Here is a 17,156-nt window from a genome sequence, read left to right as displayed (position 1 = left end):
ACCACAGGAAGGATTCTGCTGCGCTAAGAGCACTTCAGTTACATGAGTTTCAGCCCAAGTTAGTGTGGAACTGCTCTAAACCATGTCCTCAGCCAGATTAGTTTGTTCAAACCTACATTAGAGACATTTTGGTGTGGACAACTTAAGCAAGAGGGTGAGCTTTCTACATGATAGACATACACATGGCTCAGGCAGGATTTGCTGAAACTGAAACAAAGCTGGATACCCTAACTAACACTGAGTTTAACTCTCAATGGCAAGAGAAGTACTTTACAGGATGCACACAGTGTGATGAGATCTTACTGATGGTATGTTCGATGCCATTTTAAGATTGCTTCACCCTGGCCACTGGGTTACATCTGCCCAGTACAGATGCCAAAATATAACCCACTGGTCAGTGTGTTATGCATCTGTTTCTGTGGCTCATCCACAGAGGAAATGAGTCTTTAAGCTATTACTCTAAAAGTGCTGGTTCTTCAGCCCACACTGTGATAGCTCGTAAATTTAATTCTAGAGGTCCCTGACCTCTAGAATTTGGTAGTGGTGAAAACAGTGGTTAACTTGCAAGTCTCTGTGTGTTAACATGAACAAGGACACAAAAAAAGAGGTTACCCTATGATTATATACTGATGACGTGAACAAAGTCAGTCAATCCAAACTGAGTTCTTCTATGAAAATTATTTTTAATTTGATTTTCCATATATTAAGAACATAACATTTCACTTCAGGGTTGGGCCACTTCAGTGGCAACAAGACCACTGTCTTCTCTGTGAACAGGGTCACTAGCACAACGCCAGTGGCTCCTACTGATATACAACAACACCATTTCCTCCTGGGACTCTGTGATGCACTGCCACAGCAATCTCAAAACCTACAAGACCTACAGACCCAGAAAAGCAATCTAGAGCTTTGCATTAGTCTGCCTCAGCTGTGATAAGATTCCTTTCAATAGGCTGGGGAGCCTATGGATGAATGTGACATTCCTGCTATCACTCCCTCGTGCCACTGGTGATGGCTGCAGACGCACATCAGGATATGGGCCCCAAGGGGCATCCTCAGATGAAGGAGGTCAGATTGGATTCCAGAGAGACCACAAAAGCAAAGATCAAATGGCTTATTAACCAGAGGTAAAATTTCAGCCTTGTTGCTATCCATACAGATTCTCTTCTTTCTCTCACTGGTGTTAATCAGAAGAAAATAATGAGATTGGGTATAAAACTGTAGGGTTCTGCCCTAGTCAAGGGTCTACATGTTCATTTTCTGCTTTGTACCCAGCCGCTCAATCTGCCTTTCTGCATGCAAAGCCATTCCCTGTCAGCAGATCATACCTTTTCACTCTGCAACACCAGGCACTCATTCCCTTCACAGACAGCCGGGATGAAAGGTCTCAAGCATCTGCTTAGAGTTCCTGTGCAGGTGAAGGAATCACTTAGCCCACACTGGGAAAACAAATGTGAAAACCTTCATACCATCATCCTACATTATGGTTCAGCCCTGCCCAATTCTTATCAAAGGTGTCCCTTGCCATTAGCCACAACAGCCCCAGGTACCAGTTGCTCTGGTTTGCATGTCTGCACCCTCCACCACATCAGCTGTTTACTGCTGCTTTAGACACAACAGTGGGCACCATCACCAGTGCAAGATGAAACTGTTCCAATAGGAACCGAACATTCCAGCTTAATTTTGTGTTCAAATGAGGGTTTTCATTAATAAGGAGGCCTTCTTCTGCCTGTGAGTGGGGAAGGCACTGACTATCTCTCCTGCTAAGCAGCCCATCCTGGCTACTGCAGAAAGCTTGGCACTAGCACATCCCTAACCAGGCTAAGAGGCAGGAAACTTTGCACATTGGTTCATGTAAGGCCACACTCTATTTCTGATGCCGTGTCCTCGGAGTACAGTCCCCTGTTTGAAAGAGCCTGAGGGCCTTAATGGACCCTCATAAGCACCTCTGGGTGGTGCCCTGCCCTTCTTGGTTTGGGAATCACTTGTGTGAAGGATGCTTTTTTCTTATCACTTGAGTTCCTCACTGGAACAGATTGCCCAGAGAGATTGTGGAATCTCCATTGCCAGAGACATTCCAGAACCATCTGGATGAAATCCTGTGCCATGTACTTTAGGATGGCCCTGCTTAAGCAGGGAGTTGGACCGTATGACCCGCTGCGGTCCCTTCCAACCTGACCCATTCTGTGATTCTGAGTTTCTGCTGGGGCATAACTAGACAGCTCTTTGCCTCAGTAACTGCTATGTCAGAGGAATTGCTGGAAGTGAGATGCAAGAGCAGGCAAATAAATGAAAGGGGGAGGCAGTGAGGAGGAGTTGATTAACTAGACCATCCTAACCAGGGGCTACTGGGGAGTGCCACAAGTAAAACTAATTGAAAATAAACACTGACAGTAGCTGTAGCTTGTTCCCATGAAGGAAACCAAATGAAATCTGAGGGTGCAGAAACTGCAGGACCTGTTCAGAAAAGTGCTCTCATTAATAATGTTTCTGAGTGATAATCAGAGGTATTATTGACATTTATGGCCTTGCATTTGAATTTTGCTGCAGAAACCCTCTAAGTCACAGGAAACCTTTGAACAACCCATTTCTGGTCTATAGCATCTCAGTCACCCACACCAAACCTCTGCAACCAGGTCCTCACCACTGCAAAGTCAGTTGATGGGGGAAGGACAAGAAGATCTGCTGTCTGCAATGCTCAGTGCCTAGTAAAAGAGCTTATACAGCTCTTAACCTCTGCTCAACAGAATATCTCATGCCTCACTGCCTCATGTTTTTACCAAGGCCCCAATCTCCTTCCTGTCATTCCTTGATAACAAGGTAATAAATGCAGTAAAGATACTGATGTGTTAGATTAGATTGGATTAGATTAGATTGGATTAGATTAGATAAGAGAGGGTTACAAGAGACTCCAATCAGCACAGTTGTTCATGCAGGACTTAAACTTATCTCTTGCTATAGGCAGCTTTGTTTTGCTTTCAAGTCCATTGCTCCTGTAATCTTGTACCCTTACAGATCATTTCAGAAGCCGCCAACTCCTAACAGGTAGCTCCTTGCTCCCATGAGAGGCAATGGCTCTGGACTTCCCTATAAAGCACTCACATTAAGTTGGTGCCCACACAACCTTTGAAGTGCACACATGGAAAGGTTTGTAAAGCAGAAAAGGTGACGGCTAAAGAAGGGTTAAGTGCTGAGGGAGAAATCCTGATCTGAGGAAACAAAGTGTATCAAGACACAGAAAGGTACAAGTTTTAGACATAAGAATGGTTTGTAATAAGGCTCATAAAACAGGAGATCTGGCCACTTGGCTCCTGTTGCACTGCTGCAGTGGAGTTGGTCAAATTGGGTTTTTCCTTGAAAAATGACAAAACCAATTTTTCTACTCCTTGAAAGGATGACTATCCTGCTCTGTACCAATTTGCTTTCCTAGTCCCAGGGTAATTTTGTCAAGCTTCCTTTGCTTACATGACACTCAGGCACTGACAGCAAAATTTCACTTTGCCCTTCAGCTCTGACTCTGCCCTCAGCTCCTAGCACTGGCCTCTAACACAACATTAAGATCAATGCTTACTTACTTACACACTACATGTGCTGGGAAGTCCAGACATCCCAGCACCCTGCAAGGACCAGGCACCTGTAAGCCTGAGAGACAGTTCCAGCATTAATACTGGATTTCCCAGCAGGGACCTTCCTGTGTGTGGTACGCCTAGAGTCCTTTACAGGTAACCCCCTTTTTAATAAATTATTGCCTTCAGGTTTTTTGATATATTTTCAGTAATATATCTAAAGAAAGAAAAGCCAAAACAAAGGGAAAGCAGAAACAGTGGCAGATCACAAGGTAATGATAATAACTCATCCTTCTCTGAAGGAGTACAGTTAAATCACTGGCAAGAAAAGAGACTAGACTGGCTCTTACTAGCACAGTTTGGGATTTTTCCTAGATCACACATACTTGGAAGGAAGGAAATGAGCCTTTTACATTTGTTCTCTAGTATTTCTAACTGTTCAAGAATCAACAAGGCCTGTCTTTATACAAGACATTTAAAAATAGTGTTTTCACTGTACAGCAAACCCAAATGTCATGTTAGTACTACAAGCATAATTTCAGAAGTAAATAGGTAACTACTTCTTAGGCAAATACAAGGAATACTTTGACCTCTGGCACTGATGGATGACTCATTGACTGATGCACTGATGTCACATGTCAGTGGTTTTTTGTGAGCAATAGCTCCAGTCTGTATTCTTGACTCAAGTAAAATCTCATAGGGATACATTTTCCAAAGGTCTCCAGAGATTTTAGGTTGAGATTCAAAAATACAATTAGTTGTCCGGTTCCCCTTGGTTTCAGTAAAGTACAGAGAAGATTAGATGCCTAGATGTTATAAGTAAAAAAGATTTGGACTCCTAGCTGTTCCAAGATTGATCACTGGGATGCAGGAGAGGAATCCAGGAGTTCAAGGATCAAACCCACTATCAATCACAGTTATGGAAATAATTCTAACTCTGTAAGAAAATTTCTTTTCTAAGACATAATTGCTCTTAATTTAATTGTAATTGCTTTAAATAACCCACACATGGGCATGCAACACACTTACATTATAGAACATTACAGAGGCATACAAGCAGCAGCACTACCAAAATTTATTTAGAGTTCAGAGACACTCAAGATTCTGTAGCATGAGTCAAAATGTAAAGGGTGACCAGGAGAGCCTCCACATTTTCTGCCTTTTCCACACCACTCCACCCTATTTAAGAGTCATTAAAAATACAAGACAGTGGATGTACTACTATTCTCAAAACTTTGGTATACTTTTAAGTATTTCCTGAATCAGACCAATAAAGATGTCTTCTCCAAGATGAGGTCCACTTAAGGAAGCAGCACTCAACCCAGAAAGTATTTATAATCATATGTTTAACATCACACATATTCTTTAAGTATTTTTCTGAACTGGAGCCTGAGCATTCAGAACTGTATTCCCAGTCTGTGAGCACTCATGGACTGTGGTGAGAGGCCGAAGAACCTACAAGAGCCTTGTCAACTCACTGAAGTTTTTGCTCTAACTTTCTTATGACAATGATGCAGGACCTTTGAGCTCATCCTTTATAAAACTAATGAGAGGAGAAGAGAATACACTTGTGGTCATTAGATTTCCAGTCGATGTAAAATGAGAAAGACAGCTAGAGAAGCAGAACGAGGGAATACGAGGAGAACATGTGGAAAACATGTGTTCAGCATCTCTGTTTTAGCCTGGCCCTCTGGCCTTTCCAAGCTAGAAAAACAACATTATGAAGCAGTGTCAGGAGCATGAAAGGAGAGAAGGGAGGGCAATAGCCCAGGTGAGAGAGGGGTGAATGTGGAGGAGGAAGAATGGCTAATAGCTTTGGGAAGTGGAGGAGGGGGACGATAGAGAAGGACTTCACCAGGGTAAGGGGATGAGTGTGGCTTTTGTGACCAAAAGTCGCAACGCGAGGCTGTGGTCAAGAGTCCTTCTGACCTGTGTCAAAGAGCCTGTGCTTTGATGACAGCTTGGGAGACCCAAGCACAGACAGTATGTCCTGGGAGAGGGCTGCGAGAACCACGATAGTCCATTGCAGTAAATAGCCCTTATGGCAAACCGGTCATTGAAAGGCAGTTACCCTTCATGGGCACGACAGAACGAACACACACACATTAGCAAGGGGGTTACTGACCTCACTAGCCATCCTGGCTCTAGCAGGATCCCTCAGATATATTGTCTGTGGTACAAATGTATGTCAAAGGCCTTACATATGGTTGGTTTATACAGAAAGTTTTAGAAGTACATACTGTTTACTCAGGAACTGGATCAACTTCTACAGAGCTATTCTGGTCCACCTGTAAATACACAGACTAAAGGGCTTTATGAAATGTAGTTACTGTGTATTAGCAAGTGGCAATTTTTAAAACCTGGATATCTCGTGTTATGAATGCTGGAGGTTTGTTTTGATTTCTAAACACCAAAAATGACAGGATCAGGCTATACAACTACTGGATACCAATATTTTTTCCCCCAGTTCAAAGCCGTTTTTTATCCCCCAGTCCCCTAGGACTAAAAAAGTTGTGTGTTAAATTTGCAGTATAAACTGCTGCTGGGAATTACCCTCGTCCTGATGCCCTTGCTTAGATTAATAGCAAGGTCTGTATGGTGATTGACCAAGACGACAAGAGGGGAGAGGACTGTGGTGCTCCTAGCCCTGCTCACACAGGAGCCTCACAGACTCCAGCCCAAGCACATCTACAGCTTTCTTAGTTGCTGAGAGTGACACTTATGGCATCCTAAGAACTCCTACATGGAGCATGGTCACACCTAGACTGAGGATGGCCTTCATGCTGAACCTGGGGCTGTGCTCTCCGATTCACCATCCACACAGACAGTAAATTGTACCTTTAGGTTGCCTCAGGCACCCCTAGAAGGACAGTCTAGACTTACCCAAAAGGTTGGCTCAGAATAACTGAATCAGCCATTATCTCTGTTCTCTAAACTGATGACTTTGATGGAAAGCAAGAGGATTTTATGGTAAAAGGGAAAAAAAAAAACAGGGAGGTGGGGGATGGGGCCAGAATGTGTTTGCAGCTGCTGGCCATCAAATTTCAATTCAATCAACATGACTGAGTTCCAGCTCCTGGGAAAGAGAGCTTTTGATGACATATTGACATAGCCTGAACTACAGTGGTCCAAGTGGCAGTGCTATAATTATAAGGATTATATTTAATACTGCACTTTGAAATGAAGGTCTGAGACACTGTGACACTCTCTCTCTCCCTAAAAGCTGGCCAAAATATGTCCTAGGAACCATTATGGTAATACACAAAGATGGTAAGAAAAAAGAAACGTCAGAACTCAAATCATCATGAAAGGGGATCATGTGGCTGGCAGCTCAGGTCTGCTGGGAGATGAGCAGTAAGGAGGAAAAATGAGTGTGAAAGGAAGGGCAATTGGATTTTCAGGAAATATGGAAAGTAGTTTTTAAAAGTATAGAATTAACTGGTTTAAGGCAATAAGTCAACTGATAATTAATAAACTACTTACTTCTGAATTTGGATTCTTTTTGTAGCATGTTGTGGACTTCAGCCAGGCTGAGGCCTGTTTGTTGAACAAAGACCAAACCCTGCAAATATTTCTAGACTTGCTTAATTCGACACATCTTGATTTCAGTGTGATTACCCATGTGTGCACAATTAAGCACATGCATAACTGTTTCCAGGAACTGGGCCATAGAGGTAAGCAGCCGCATGTTGAAGACCAAGTGTATGTAGCTTGGAAGGATGTTGAACCAAAAGCTTTCAGAGAAGCAGAGAGAATGCATTTCTTTGGAAAACAAAATAACTGACTATAAACTAGCATAATGACCAAAAATAAAAACCTTGATCCTGCATTAGGCTGATGTTCCACAGTGCCATGTCCATAGAATTTCCCATAGGCGTTTTCAGGAGGGGCAAATCAGATCAGAATCGAGACTAAAAAACTCAGGTATTGAGATGCCATAGCAGTGAGGGAAAGGAGGAAAAAAAAGGAAAAAAGAGGAGGGGAGAGAAAAAGGAAAAAAGAGGAAGGGAGAGAAAAAGGAAAAAAGAGGAGGGGAGAGAAAAAGGAGGAGGAGGAAGAGGAAGGGGAAGGGGAAGGGGAAGGAGAAAGGGAAGGGGAAGGGAAGGGAAGGGAAGGGAAGGGAAGGGAAGGGGAGGGGAGGGAAGGGAAGGGAAGGGAAGGGAAGGGAAGGGAAGGGAAGGGAAGGGAAGGGAAGAGAAGTTGGAGTGCCGGGAGATGGTTTCTAAAGCAACAGAACCCTAAATAAATGGTCTGATTTTCTAAAGTGAAAAACGTAAACTGAACAGCCCAAGCAGCATTTTTGCCAACTGTCACTGGGGTGGCATTTCTAAAATCTGGTGGAATGACTCATCCCAGAACAACAACTGTTGCCAACAAGGTCTTTCCTCCAGGTCTAGTTATTTGAATGAGAAAGATGTAAAAACAAAATAAACAGAAAATTCAGAGACAGGTTCTTCTCTTGGGGTTCAACTCTGAAGCTTCCTGTGAAGTCACCCACTCTCCAAGATGCCTCCCCAACCCACTGAATAGGAATTCAGGTGATCCTCTGGGCCAAGGAAGGGAACAGCCCTTCTGGAGTAAGCTCCCTGTTCGTTAAGCAAATTCTTCCTTCTGCACCTAGTTACCACCTCTCACACCATGGATATGTGCAGGATGCATCCTCCTGAGCCATTCTGCCCTCCATGGCAGCAAACATTACTAGGGGAAGCATGACCCTGCCGACAGGTAGCACAGTCCTCGAATGGTTTGAGACAGACACCCTTATATTCAGTGGGAGCACACCTAGTCCAAAGACTACACTGCTGTGCAGTAATTAAACACAGCCCCATTAGCACAAATAACAATCCTTCTTTGGCTAGTACAAAATGCAACAATTTCAAAGACGCTTTCTGAAGCAGTGTTGTTTTGCTGAATAATTTATGTCCCCGAGTCCTCCAAAAATGAGCAGCATACACTTCAATCCTGCAATAGCTATTCAGTGGAGACAGTGCACATTATGTTCAGTAAGCTCATTGCTTAAACACTGTTGCCATGACTATAAGAAAATGATTTTACTATTGTTTACGAGAGACTCTCGATAAGTCATTACTACAGTAGCCAGAGTTTTGCCTCAAGTCAAAATTTTTGGGAAGAAAAAAAATCTCTCAGGTATAATTAACTTAGTGATCAAGATAATCCACTGAAAGACTTCAAAACTGAATACATCGTACAGTGAGGAATGAAAAGAAGTAAGAATCACCACTGTCTCAGGACTATTAACTATCTGGTTTTCTGACTATTTCATTAGCAAATTCCATGGAGAAGAAAAGCCCTGAACTAAATACCTGTTGTAACTCATTTCCAAGGAAGAAATAATTCATAGGGCAAGCACCAATATAGGAGTTCAGCTGTGATAAGTAATGCTGTAAAAACAAACCGCTTTGTACACAATGTAAGGGAAAAAAGACTTTAAAAATCTGACTTAGAAGAAACATTTGGGATTATGAAATATGGCTTTTCAGTGTCCTGTGATGAAATCGATACCTAGAGCACTTAGTTCTGAATTCTCTAGTGCATGTACAGGTACAAGAGTCCAGTACATAACTTCTTTATCTCAATAATGTGCTGATGATCAATAGTTTCCAAAACTAAAAAGCAACTCTGAAGCTGTTGGAAAGTCATCCTCACATTTCCTATGGACAGTAACAGGCCACAGAACACAAAGCAAAGAGATGATTAATGGAGTGCTGGACTAAGAGTCAGGAAATCTGGGCTCCATTCCCAGCTCTGCCACTGACCTGCTGTTTGACCTTGGGCATGACACTTGACCTTTCTGTGCTTCTGTTCCTCCTTCCATTCTTTGTCTATCTTGTCTCTTGAGGCCCTAAGCTATACAGGGAAGGGCACAATTCTCACTGGATGTTTGTACAACATCTACTCTAGGGATGTGGCTGCAGAGTTCTGTAATAAAGCCAGGGTACCACAAGGATGGCTCTTGCACAATAGCATGTTTTGTTTCAAAACAGAATAGCTATGATGAACCTTCTTGGTCTTTCATCTGCTAGTCCAGGATCTTACCGGGTCTTTCAGCCAGCTTCAGGCTCAGGCAGCAGGTAAGTGTATTTGCAAGATCTGCATCCTCACTTGTCAGAAGCATGTTCATGTCAATTCCTAATTGGTACTAATTTCTCTGCACCTTGATTCAGCTGTGTTTGCAAAAGCATCAGAATTATAACTGAGTGACACAGATAAAAATATCTACAGGAGCCATTTCTGAACAAAAGGAATATCTTCAGGGAAATGCCAAAACCTGTATGTGAAACCACAGGCATGTGGTATTTTCAAATTAAAACTAAAATAAATTATATTTTTTCAGTAAGCGTGTTGGAATTTTGTGTAAATTATTCAATTAAGAAATATTTTGTTTCTCCCACCCTGATCCATACATGTGAACTATCCTTCATTATTACCAGATGGGAAGCACGTACAGCCTCACAGAGAGCTGATCAATAGTGTATATGATCTCAGTTCCAGTCCCACTTTGCTCCAGCATCAAGTACATGAAACTTGGACACAGACAACTTAATTGGGAGACTAATTTGAGTACAAACTGATGCAGGATCAAGAGCAAGTAAAGCAAGAAAGACTCATTCAGGTTTGTATTTCCAGTACTTATATCTGTGGGTCAAAGGCTGAAAACATGATTTGAATGCACCTCAAAGGCTTTGCCAAAGCAAACATTCAAAACTCCTGTCTTAGGCTCCATCAATAATGAATTTGGCTTCTGAGCAGGCATAAAACTTACCCGCAGATCTCAATGCACTTTACAAAGATGATAAATAGTATCTTTCATAAAGGAAACCAAGGTTTATGGAAGTGAAATAATAGGAGTAATCTGTTGACTAGATCCTAGAGTCAGAGTAGAAACACTGACTTTTTAGTTTACAGCATGCTCACCTAAAAACTGTTGTTTGAGGGTTGCAGGTATTTTGTTTTAGGTATTGGTGTTGGCACTTCATTACAATTATGGACTGATTAACTGCATCTAATAATACTTTGTAAGAACCTGACAAGGTATAACAAATTCACAAGTTGGCTCTCAAGTGTCTATGGGAAGCTTTCCAATGGAAATCTGGGACATAAATAGTTTATGCTTTTATTTAAAAGAAAAAAAAGAAAAAAAAATAAAACCGGAAAAAAATCTATCTCTCAATATTGTTAAGTTGCAAATGTGATCCAAATCTCATTCAGCACCAACTCCTCCTCTGCAGCCAAAACCACTGCTTTTTTTCACTGCTCAAAGCTGTTCCAAACTGGAGCAGCATGGTATGGGTAAGACCCTTTTCAGGTTTACAGACACTAGTTAAGATTCATGGCAAACACAGACCTGTCATGAATCCCATCAGCCTCATCCTACTGCTGCTGGGAGTACCACCACTGGGAAGACATCCAAGGGAACGCTGACACTGGAGAGAGGTCAAAGAGCAAAGACCTTGTTCCTCTTCTCTTCAGAGCAGCCAGGTGCCTAAAGCTCTTCTAGGCACCATGAGCTGATTGTGATTGTGTGTTGTATAGTGGTTGCTTTAATCACCTTCCTGAACTCCATAGATGTGATGGTATCAGGTCATTATCATGTAGAATTGTGCCTTCTGCAGAAACCAAGGTCCCATGTGCTAGTGAGACAGTGCCACCTGAAGAGCTTAAGCATAGAAGGAAAATAGTGGCACAGCAGGGGACATGTGCAAGGTCACAGAGACACTTTCTGGCAGCGCTGACACCTCTATGTCAGTGCTTTGTTATCTGAAGCAGCTTGCCAGCGTAGGAAGGGCAATATGAATGGAGAAGTGGAGATACTACCCTTCCCAGAGCTGTCAAAGGGACAGGGATGGAACACTTCTTTTCCAGTAATGAGACATGGTTAAGTTTCAGTTTTATAAGCCAACAGACTTAATGAGAAAGGCAGACTACAAGCCCGTGAAGACAGTATCTTGGTAGAAGGGACTGTTGACAGCAGTTAGGAAGAAGAATGGAGGCATGCTATGCCCTTTCTTAACTTGCTGACTAACCTAGCTGCTGGGGTTTTTTTGGTCGCTGCAACCTAACTGAACCTCACATACACCTTCTGCAAGCAGTGTTCTTTGAGAGGGGAGAAGTACTAATAGTGATGCAAGTCCAAGTTTCTGCAAAACAGCTTCTCTAACTCAGACATGCCTTTCTAAGGTTCAGATTTCCCCACAGAGCAGCTAACATTTTTGCTGGAGTCATACTTCTCAGCACAGAACAAACAGAAGCAGTATATCACTTCCCTTTGTTGTGGTGCTACAGACGAGGGACTCGATTTGAGTACTGCAGGGGATGCAAGAACTCTATCAGAGAACATGCAGTAATAGCCAGGAAAGTTAAGTGCACAGGTTGGCCTTGGAGAGCACGTCAAGTCCAGGCAGAGACAGTGTTCCTATGCTCACTACCTACAGCAAGTGTGGTGGTGGAAACAGTCTGTGAAACAGTTTCAGGATGGAGGAGACTTTCATTAGAAGTATTCAAAGCTTAAGAAGCTTTACATGGGGCAAGTGATTTGGTGGGAGTGCTAAGCCTGAAGAGGCTCCCACACTAGTGTAAATTTAACAAATTCACTTTCTGAACTTTTCATTAAATATAGCTTTTATGCAGCTTCCAGGGAGTCTTCTTGATTTTGGTTTGGAAAACATTCTCATGGCTGAGGGGAACAAAGATTTTAAACGGGGCTCATGTCAATCCTAACCAAATTGCTCCCAGCAGGCCAGAGGGCCCATGACAGGAGATCAAAGTTTTCTACCCACAATGTGACATTCATTTTGCCTGACTTGGCTACATAACTTGGCTTTATCAGAATACAGCTTCACTGCTGCAGAAGCCTAAGTAGCAGACAGTGGTCCTTCACCTCACAAACAGAACATTTCATTGCTTTGGCTCTAAACTTTGTCAGGCACAAGATCCCACTCTAGCTTTGCAGGATGGTTTGTGCTTTAATCCACCTCTACTCACCATACTGTAACGTCACTTCACCCCACAACTGGTCACTTTGTATTGCTTGCTTCACACCACTTCCAAAAGTTACATAAATCCACAACCAGAAAATGAAGGTATTTCTGCAGGGTACCCTGGCAGCCAACTAGCAAACAAAGCAAAGAGCTTGGGAGAGGGCTTAAGCGTAAACTTGGGCAAAGATACTAGAGCACAATCATTCCTTTTAAAAAACTCAGGGATCTTTAATGCTAGCACGTGAGGCCAAACCTCAGCAAGCACAGTGTGGATCATAAAAAAAAAAAAATCCTAAGGAAATTAATTCATGATCTCTGCATAAAATAACAGCCTAAATTGAGGTTTTACAAGTCAACCTTGGCTCTTGGTACCAGTCAGGCAGCCCTGTTTTCCATTGAGGTCCTCAGGGAACTGGAACAAACCCCTTGACTCTTCTAGATTTGTACAGCTGTTGATAAGAGTTTAGCGGAGCAGGAGCAATTAACACATTCCCCTCTTCCTTGGATACATCCCTTTATAAGATTGTTTTCCCTTTTCTTTTTTTCACCTGCTTGCAGACTACATCTGAGGAGCAGACCACTTTCACAGTCACTTCTCCAAGTAGAGAAAATATTAATATATTTCATTATTATTTTAAATTAATTGTTAAAATGATAAATTGAGCACAACTTTGAGATGGGTGAAAGTAGAACAAGTCACCTGTGACTGATGACAAACATCCCTTACCACACTCACAGCCATCGGTGTGATGGCTGCGATGAAGGAACCTGACCTGAATAACACAGCAATGCCCATGAGACAAAGTTCCCGGCTTGCGCAGAGCAAAATGAGCAGGGCTCAGCCTAAGTCAAAAGAACGATGGAATGAATTGGCTGACGGAGACTTGAAACTGCAATGCAAGAACTTTGGTATTACCAGTTCAGTGCTTAAGCCACTGAGGAATGCCCTCCAGAGCTAACTGTTTATATGTAACATAAATAGTATAAACAGCTAAGTGCTGGAGGGCATATACATACATATAGATGTATGTGTAAAAGAAAGACAGAATATTTTATCTGTTCCACTCTGCACCATGAAAAGTAACACCACCATATAAATAAACAAATGTCAGCTCTTGGAAAATGCAGGGAGGCAGAAAGTACAAAAGCTTCCCTAGCCATGTCCTGAACAATAAATTTTTCCTTCACACACACTCACATCCACTGGTCCAGCTAAAAAATCTGATCCTCATTCTCCAACTAGAAAATGCTGCTGCCAAAGATACTTTCTCAAAAATCAAAGTAACACTGTCAAATTAAGCCCAAACTAAGCCCCGCTGAAAACTCTCTTCTGCCAGTTTTAAACTCTCCATTGGGAAAAGATAATTATCAAATAATAGTATCAACAATGTCAGATAATCACTTTAAGCTCTTTGATGTGTTCAAGTGTACTGTTGTTTCAAATGTTACTGAGTGTCAAATATTTACTCTTGAGTCCAACTGTGTAAATGACCCATCCAATGCCCCTAAAAATGGCAGGCACACAAGTAACAAGAGCAGTGGAACCTGCAAAGCGAAAGAAACAACCCTGGGTTTTGCAAAGAGTGTTCTGATAGCCAGAAGTCCCCAATGAGAGTTATAACTGCCTTTGCACTTATCTGTGTGGAGGTGTGGGGTTTTTTAAGTGGTGGACTTACAGCAAGGCAAGTGGAACTTTACATTCACCTTGGAGTCAGAAAGGTGTCCGGTCTCACATGCTCAGTGTGAGAACTCACACTAATGCTCCTGTCTTACACTTCCTCGTGCCAGAGCTATACCTACTACAATTGAAGCTCGGAGCTGCCCCTTGTTCCAGGACCCTGCGCACCTCAGATGTGCTCTAAGGAAAAAATCTGGAATTAGAGGAATAATGCATATAAGCTTCCACTGGATTTCCTCTTAGGAAACACCCCACAGGGGATGACTTCTGCTTAGAGATTGTTCTCTTGCCACCCATTTGTAATGCACAGGACAGCAGGCTTAGTCTGCCTTGTCCTTCCTCTTCAAGTACCATTGGAATAACTGGCAGAGCAAATTCGTTTTTCAGCTGTGGCTGGAGGAAAGGCAAGACCCTATTATTTCTTGGTCCATCCCTGCCCTCTGAGTTTTCAAGAAGAGGAGCACAATGCTGTACTACCTGATATATGACCCTCAGCCACTTGAACTCATTCCACTTAGACACAGGCATTTTGCTTTTCCTTTTTAATATTTGCAACGATGTTCTAAGAAGTTCTTGGTAAGGGGAATGTGTATCTCCATGACACAAAGACGTGACTTTGAACTGATGCCTTTCTCTGTTTCTTAATTAGGCAGTCCTGCCAGAGCAGCAAATGAGGAATGCCTGTGTCAAGCATAGAGTGGGAGGATCAGCCATGTGCAGTGATACCATTACAACAATGCTGCTTCATGAACCAGCGTTTCTTCAGTGTCAGAACACGGTTCAGGGCCCCAAACGTCATGCTCACTGAAGTCACATACCTCGTCAGCAGGATTACTGACCACTAGCATGCAAAAACGATGGGGACTTGGTCAGACCTTTCGCTTGTCAAAGACATGTATGTGTGGAGTTTTCTGGGACGTAATGCAACATGCAAGGTGGAGCAAGGGCTGTGCACAGCATCTGCAGCAAGGAGCAGGTTAACAGTCATTAGTGGTATTTCAGAAACAAGGACAATCTCTCTGCACTTAGGACATGAAAATCTTTCAATATTTTCTTTGGAGTCCTTTCATTTAGCATTTTCAAACAGCTGTCTCCAGCTATTTCATAATAATAGTAACAACTAGTAAAAAAAATCTGAAAACAAAACAACAAAAAAACCCCACATAGGCCTGTCCCCTCATTTCAGAAAGTGAATTTTTCTGGGACATACATTATTAGGCAAAAGTTGGGGTTTTTTTCCCATAAGGCAAGTGCAAAGCATTACATTAATACACACTGGAAAAATAAGATAATGGCTTTCTTGATTGTGAGGAGGAATGTGGGAGATTTAATCTGAACAGTGAGTCAGGTCGAAGCGCCTAAACTCCCCTTGGACACAATGTTATCGCATTTAACGCTTACATCATCACCCTCACCAGTGATGCTGAGTAACGCAGCCCCAAAGGTCGATCCACGCACCGCAGCGAACTCCCGGGTAAGAAGGGAGAAACGACCGCAAAGGTACCGTCTTAGCATACGTCAGGCACTAAGAAAGATAAGTTTGATGTCTGGAGCAGAGGGAGCGATCTATTTTCAGCTGTTCGAATAGCAGCCACGGGCCTATCAGGACGCAGTCACTCCTCTCAATGTTTCGCATGTGTGCCGAAAATTAGAGTTGGGAGGCAGCGCAGCGCAGCATACGCCTTCAAAAGCGTGGGGCACTGACTGCTCGTAATAACTAATAGGAGACACGTCTTCGCCTCCTTGACATGTTCGGAGCAATTTCCAGTTGAAAAAGGTCAACATATCATTTACAAAGCGGCAGTGCCTGGAAAACTCTCGTAACTCTCTGCTCCGCGAAACACACTGGGTGACAATAACAACCCGAGCATCGCTGGTGAGGTCGGCATTCGGAGCTGACCCGCAGGGCTCTCGGCACTGACCACTGCCCTGGGCGGAGCCACTGTCCGAGTTCGAGGGGCACGGCCGCAAACTGAGTGAAAATAGGTGCCTGAACCTCTGACGAACGGGATGAAGTGGGGCAGGGGGGGCAACTCTGAACACGGGCGATACTTTAGCGCTACTTTTCACCCCTGCTCGGGGACACGCTGACAGCGCTGGCCGCCGGTGCCCTCCTCAGGGATGCAGCTGTCACCGCCTTGGCAGGGCGACGGCAGAGGCGCGCGACGCGTGATTTTAGGACCAAAACACGATTTAAAAAACAAACAAACAAAAACACTCCAAGCAGTCTCAAAATCCCTTCGAGGCGCGCAGTCGCCCCCCGCTCGGCGCCGGGCAGACCTGCCCACCGCTCCTCGCACCCTCGATGCCGTGGCGGGGGTCCAGCGCCTGGCAGGTACCACCCCAGGGTGCCCGAGGCGCGGCGAGCCGAGCCGGGCTGCCCACGGACACGGTGCCGGTGCGCGGCGCTGGCCCCGCACCGCGGGACGGTGCGGGCAGGGCAGGCGCCCCGAGGGAGCGAGCGAGCGAGCGGGGGTCCCCGGCGCGGCGCCTCCCCGCCGGCAGCGGGCGCTGTGACTCACCGCCAGGAGCGCCGAGGCGCGCTGCTCCCCCGCCGGCTGCTCCCCGTTGATGCCGCCGTTGCCGAGGAGGTGCTGGTGGTAGTCCGGGGGCGCCGCGCCGGCGGCGGCGGCGGCGGCGGGGGCGGCGGCGGCGGCCGCCTTGGGGTGCTTGCCGGCCTTGCGGGCGCCCTGCCCCTGCTGCACGAGGTGCAGGAGCTGCAAGGTGCTCTCCCGCTCGCGGTCGGAGCTCTCGGCGCGGCCCCGCTCGTAGCGCCCCTCGCAGCTGAGGTGGTGCTGGCGGCAGACGGCGATGCGGGCCCGTAGCCGCTCCACGATGGCGCTGTGCACCCGGGGCGCCGCCGGGCCCCCCCCCCAGCAGCCCGGCCCCCAGCCCCGCGGCCTGGGGGGGAGC

At 44.6% G+C, this 17,156-nt stretch overlaps 1 protein-coding gene across 1 annotated transcript in view; it reads right to left on the bottom strand.

Moving 5' to 3' along the window:
- MAML2 (mastermind like transcriptional coactivator 2) overlaps window positions 1–17,150 on the bottom strand; it is a gene marked incomplete at its 5' end in the record, with an annotated part of 214,000 nt that extends 196,850 nt beyond the window's left edge. The window contains 2 exon segments of the mRNA XM_027677369.1: window positions 16,766–17,116; window positions 17,118–17,150. Of these exon segments, the coding sequence (XP_027533170.1) occupies window positions 16,766–17,116; window positions 17,118–17,150 (384 nt within the window).
- Window positions 17,151–17,156: the final 6 nt, after the last annotated feature.

The sequence above is a fragment of the Neopelma chrysocephalum genome, unplaced genomic scaffold (genome assembly GCF_003984885.1).
Source record: "Neopelma chrysocephalum unplaced genomic scaffold, ASM398488v2 Primary Assembly neopelma1_43, whole genome shotgun sequence".
NCBI lineage: Eukaryota > Metazoa > Chordata > Aves > Passeriformes > Pipridae > Neopelma > Neopelma chrysocephalum.
The sequence above is the reverse complement of the archived record's forward strand: the minus strand, read 5'-3'. Positions and strand labels throughout refer to the sequence as shown.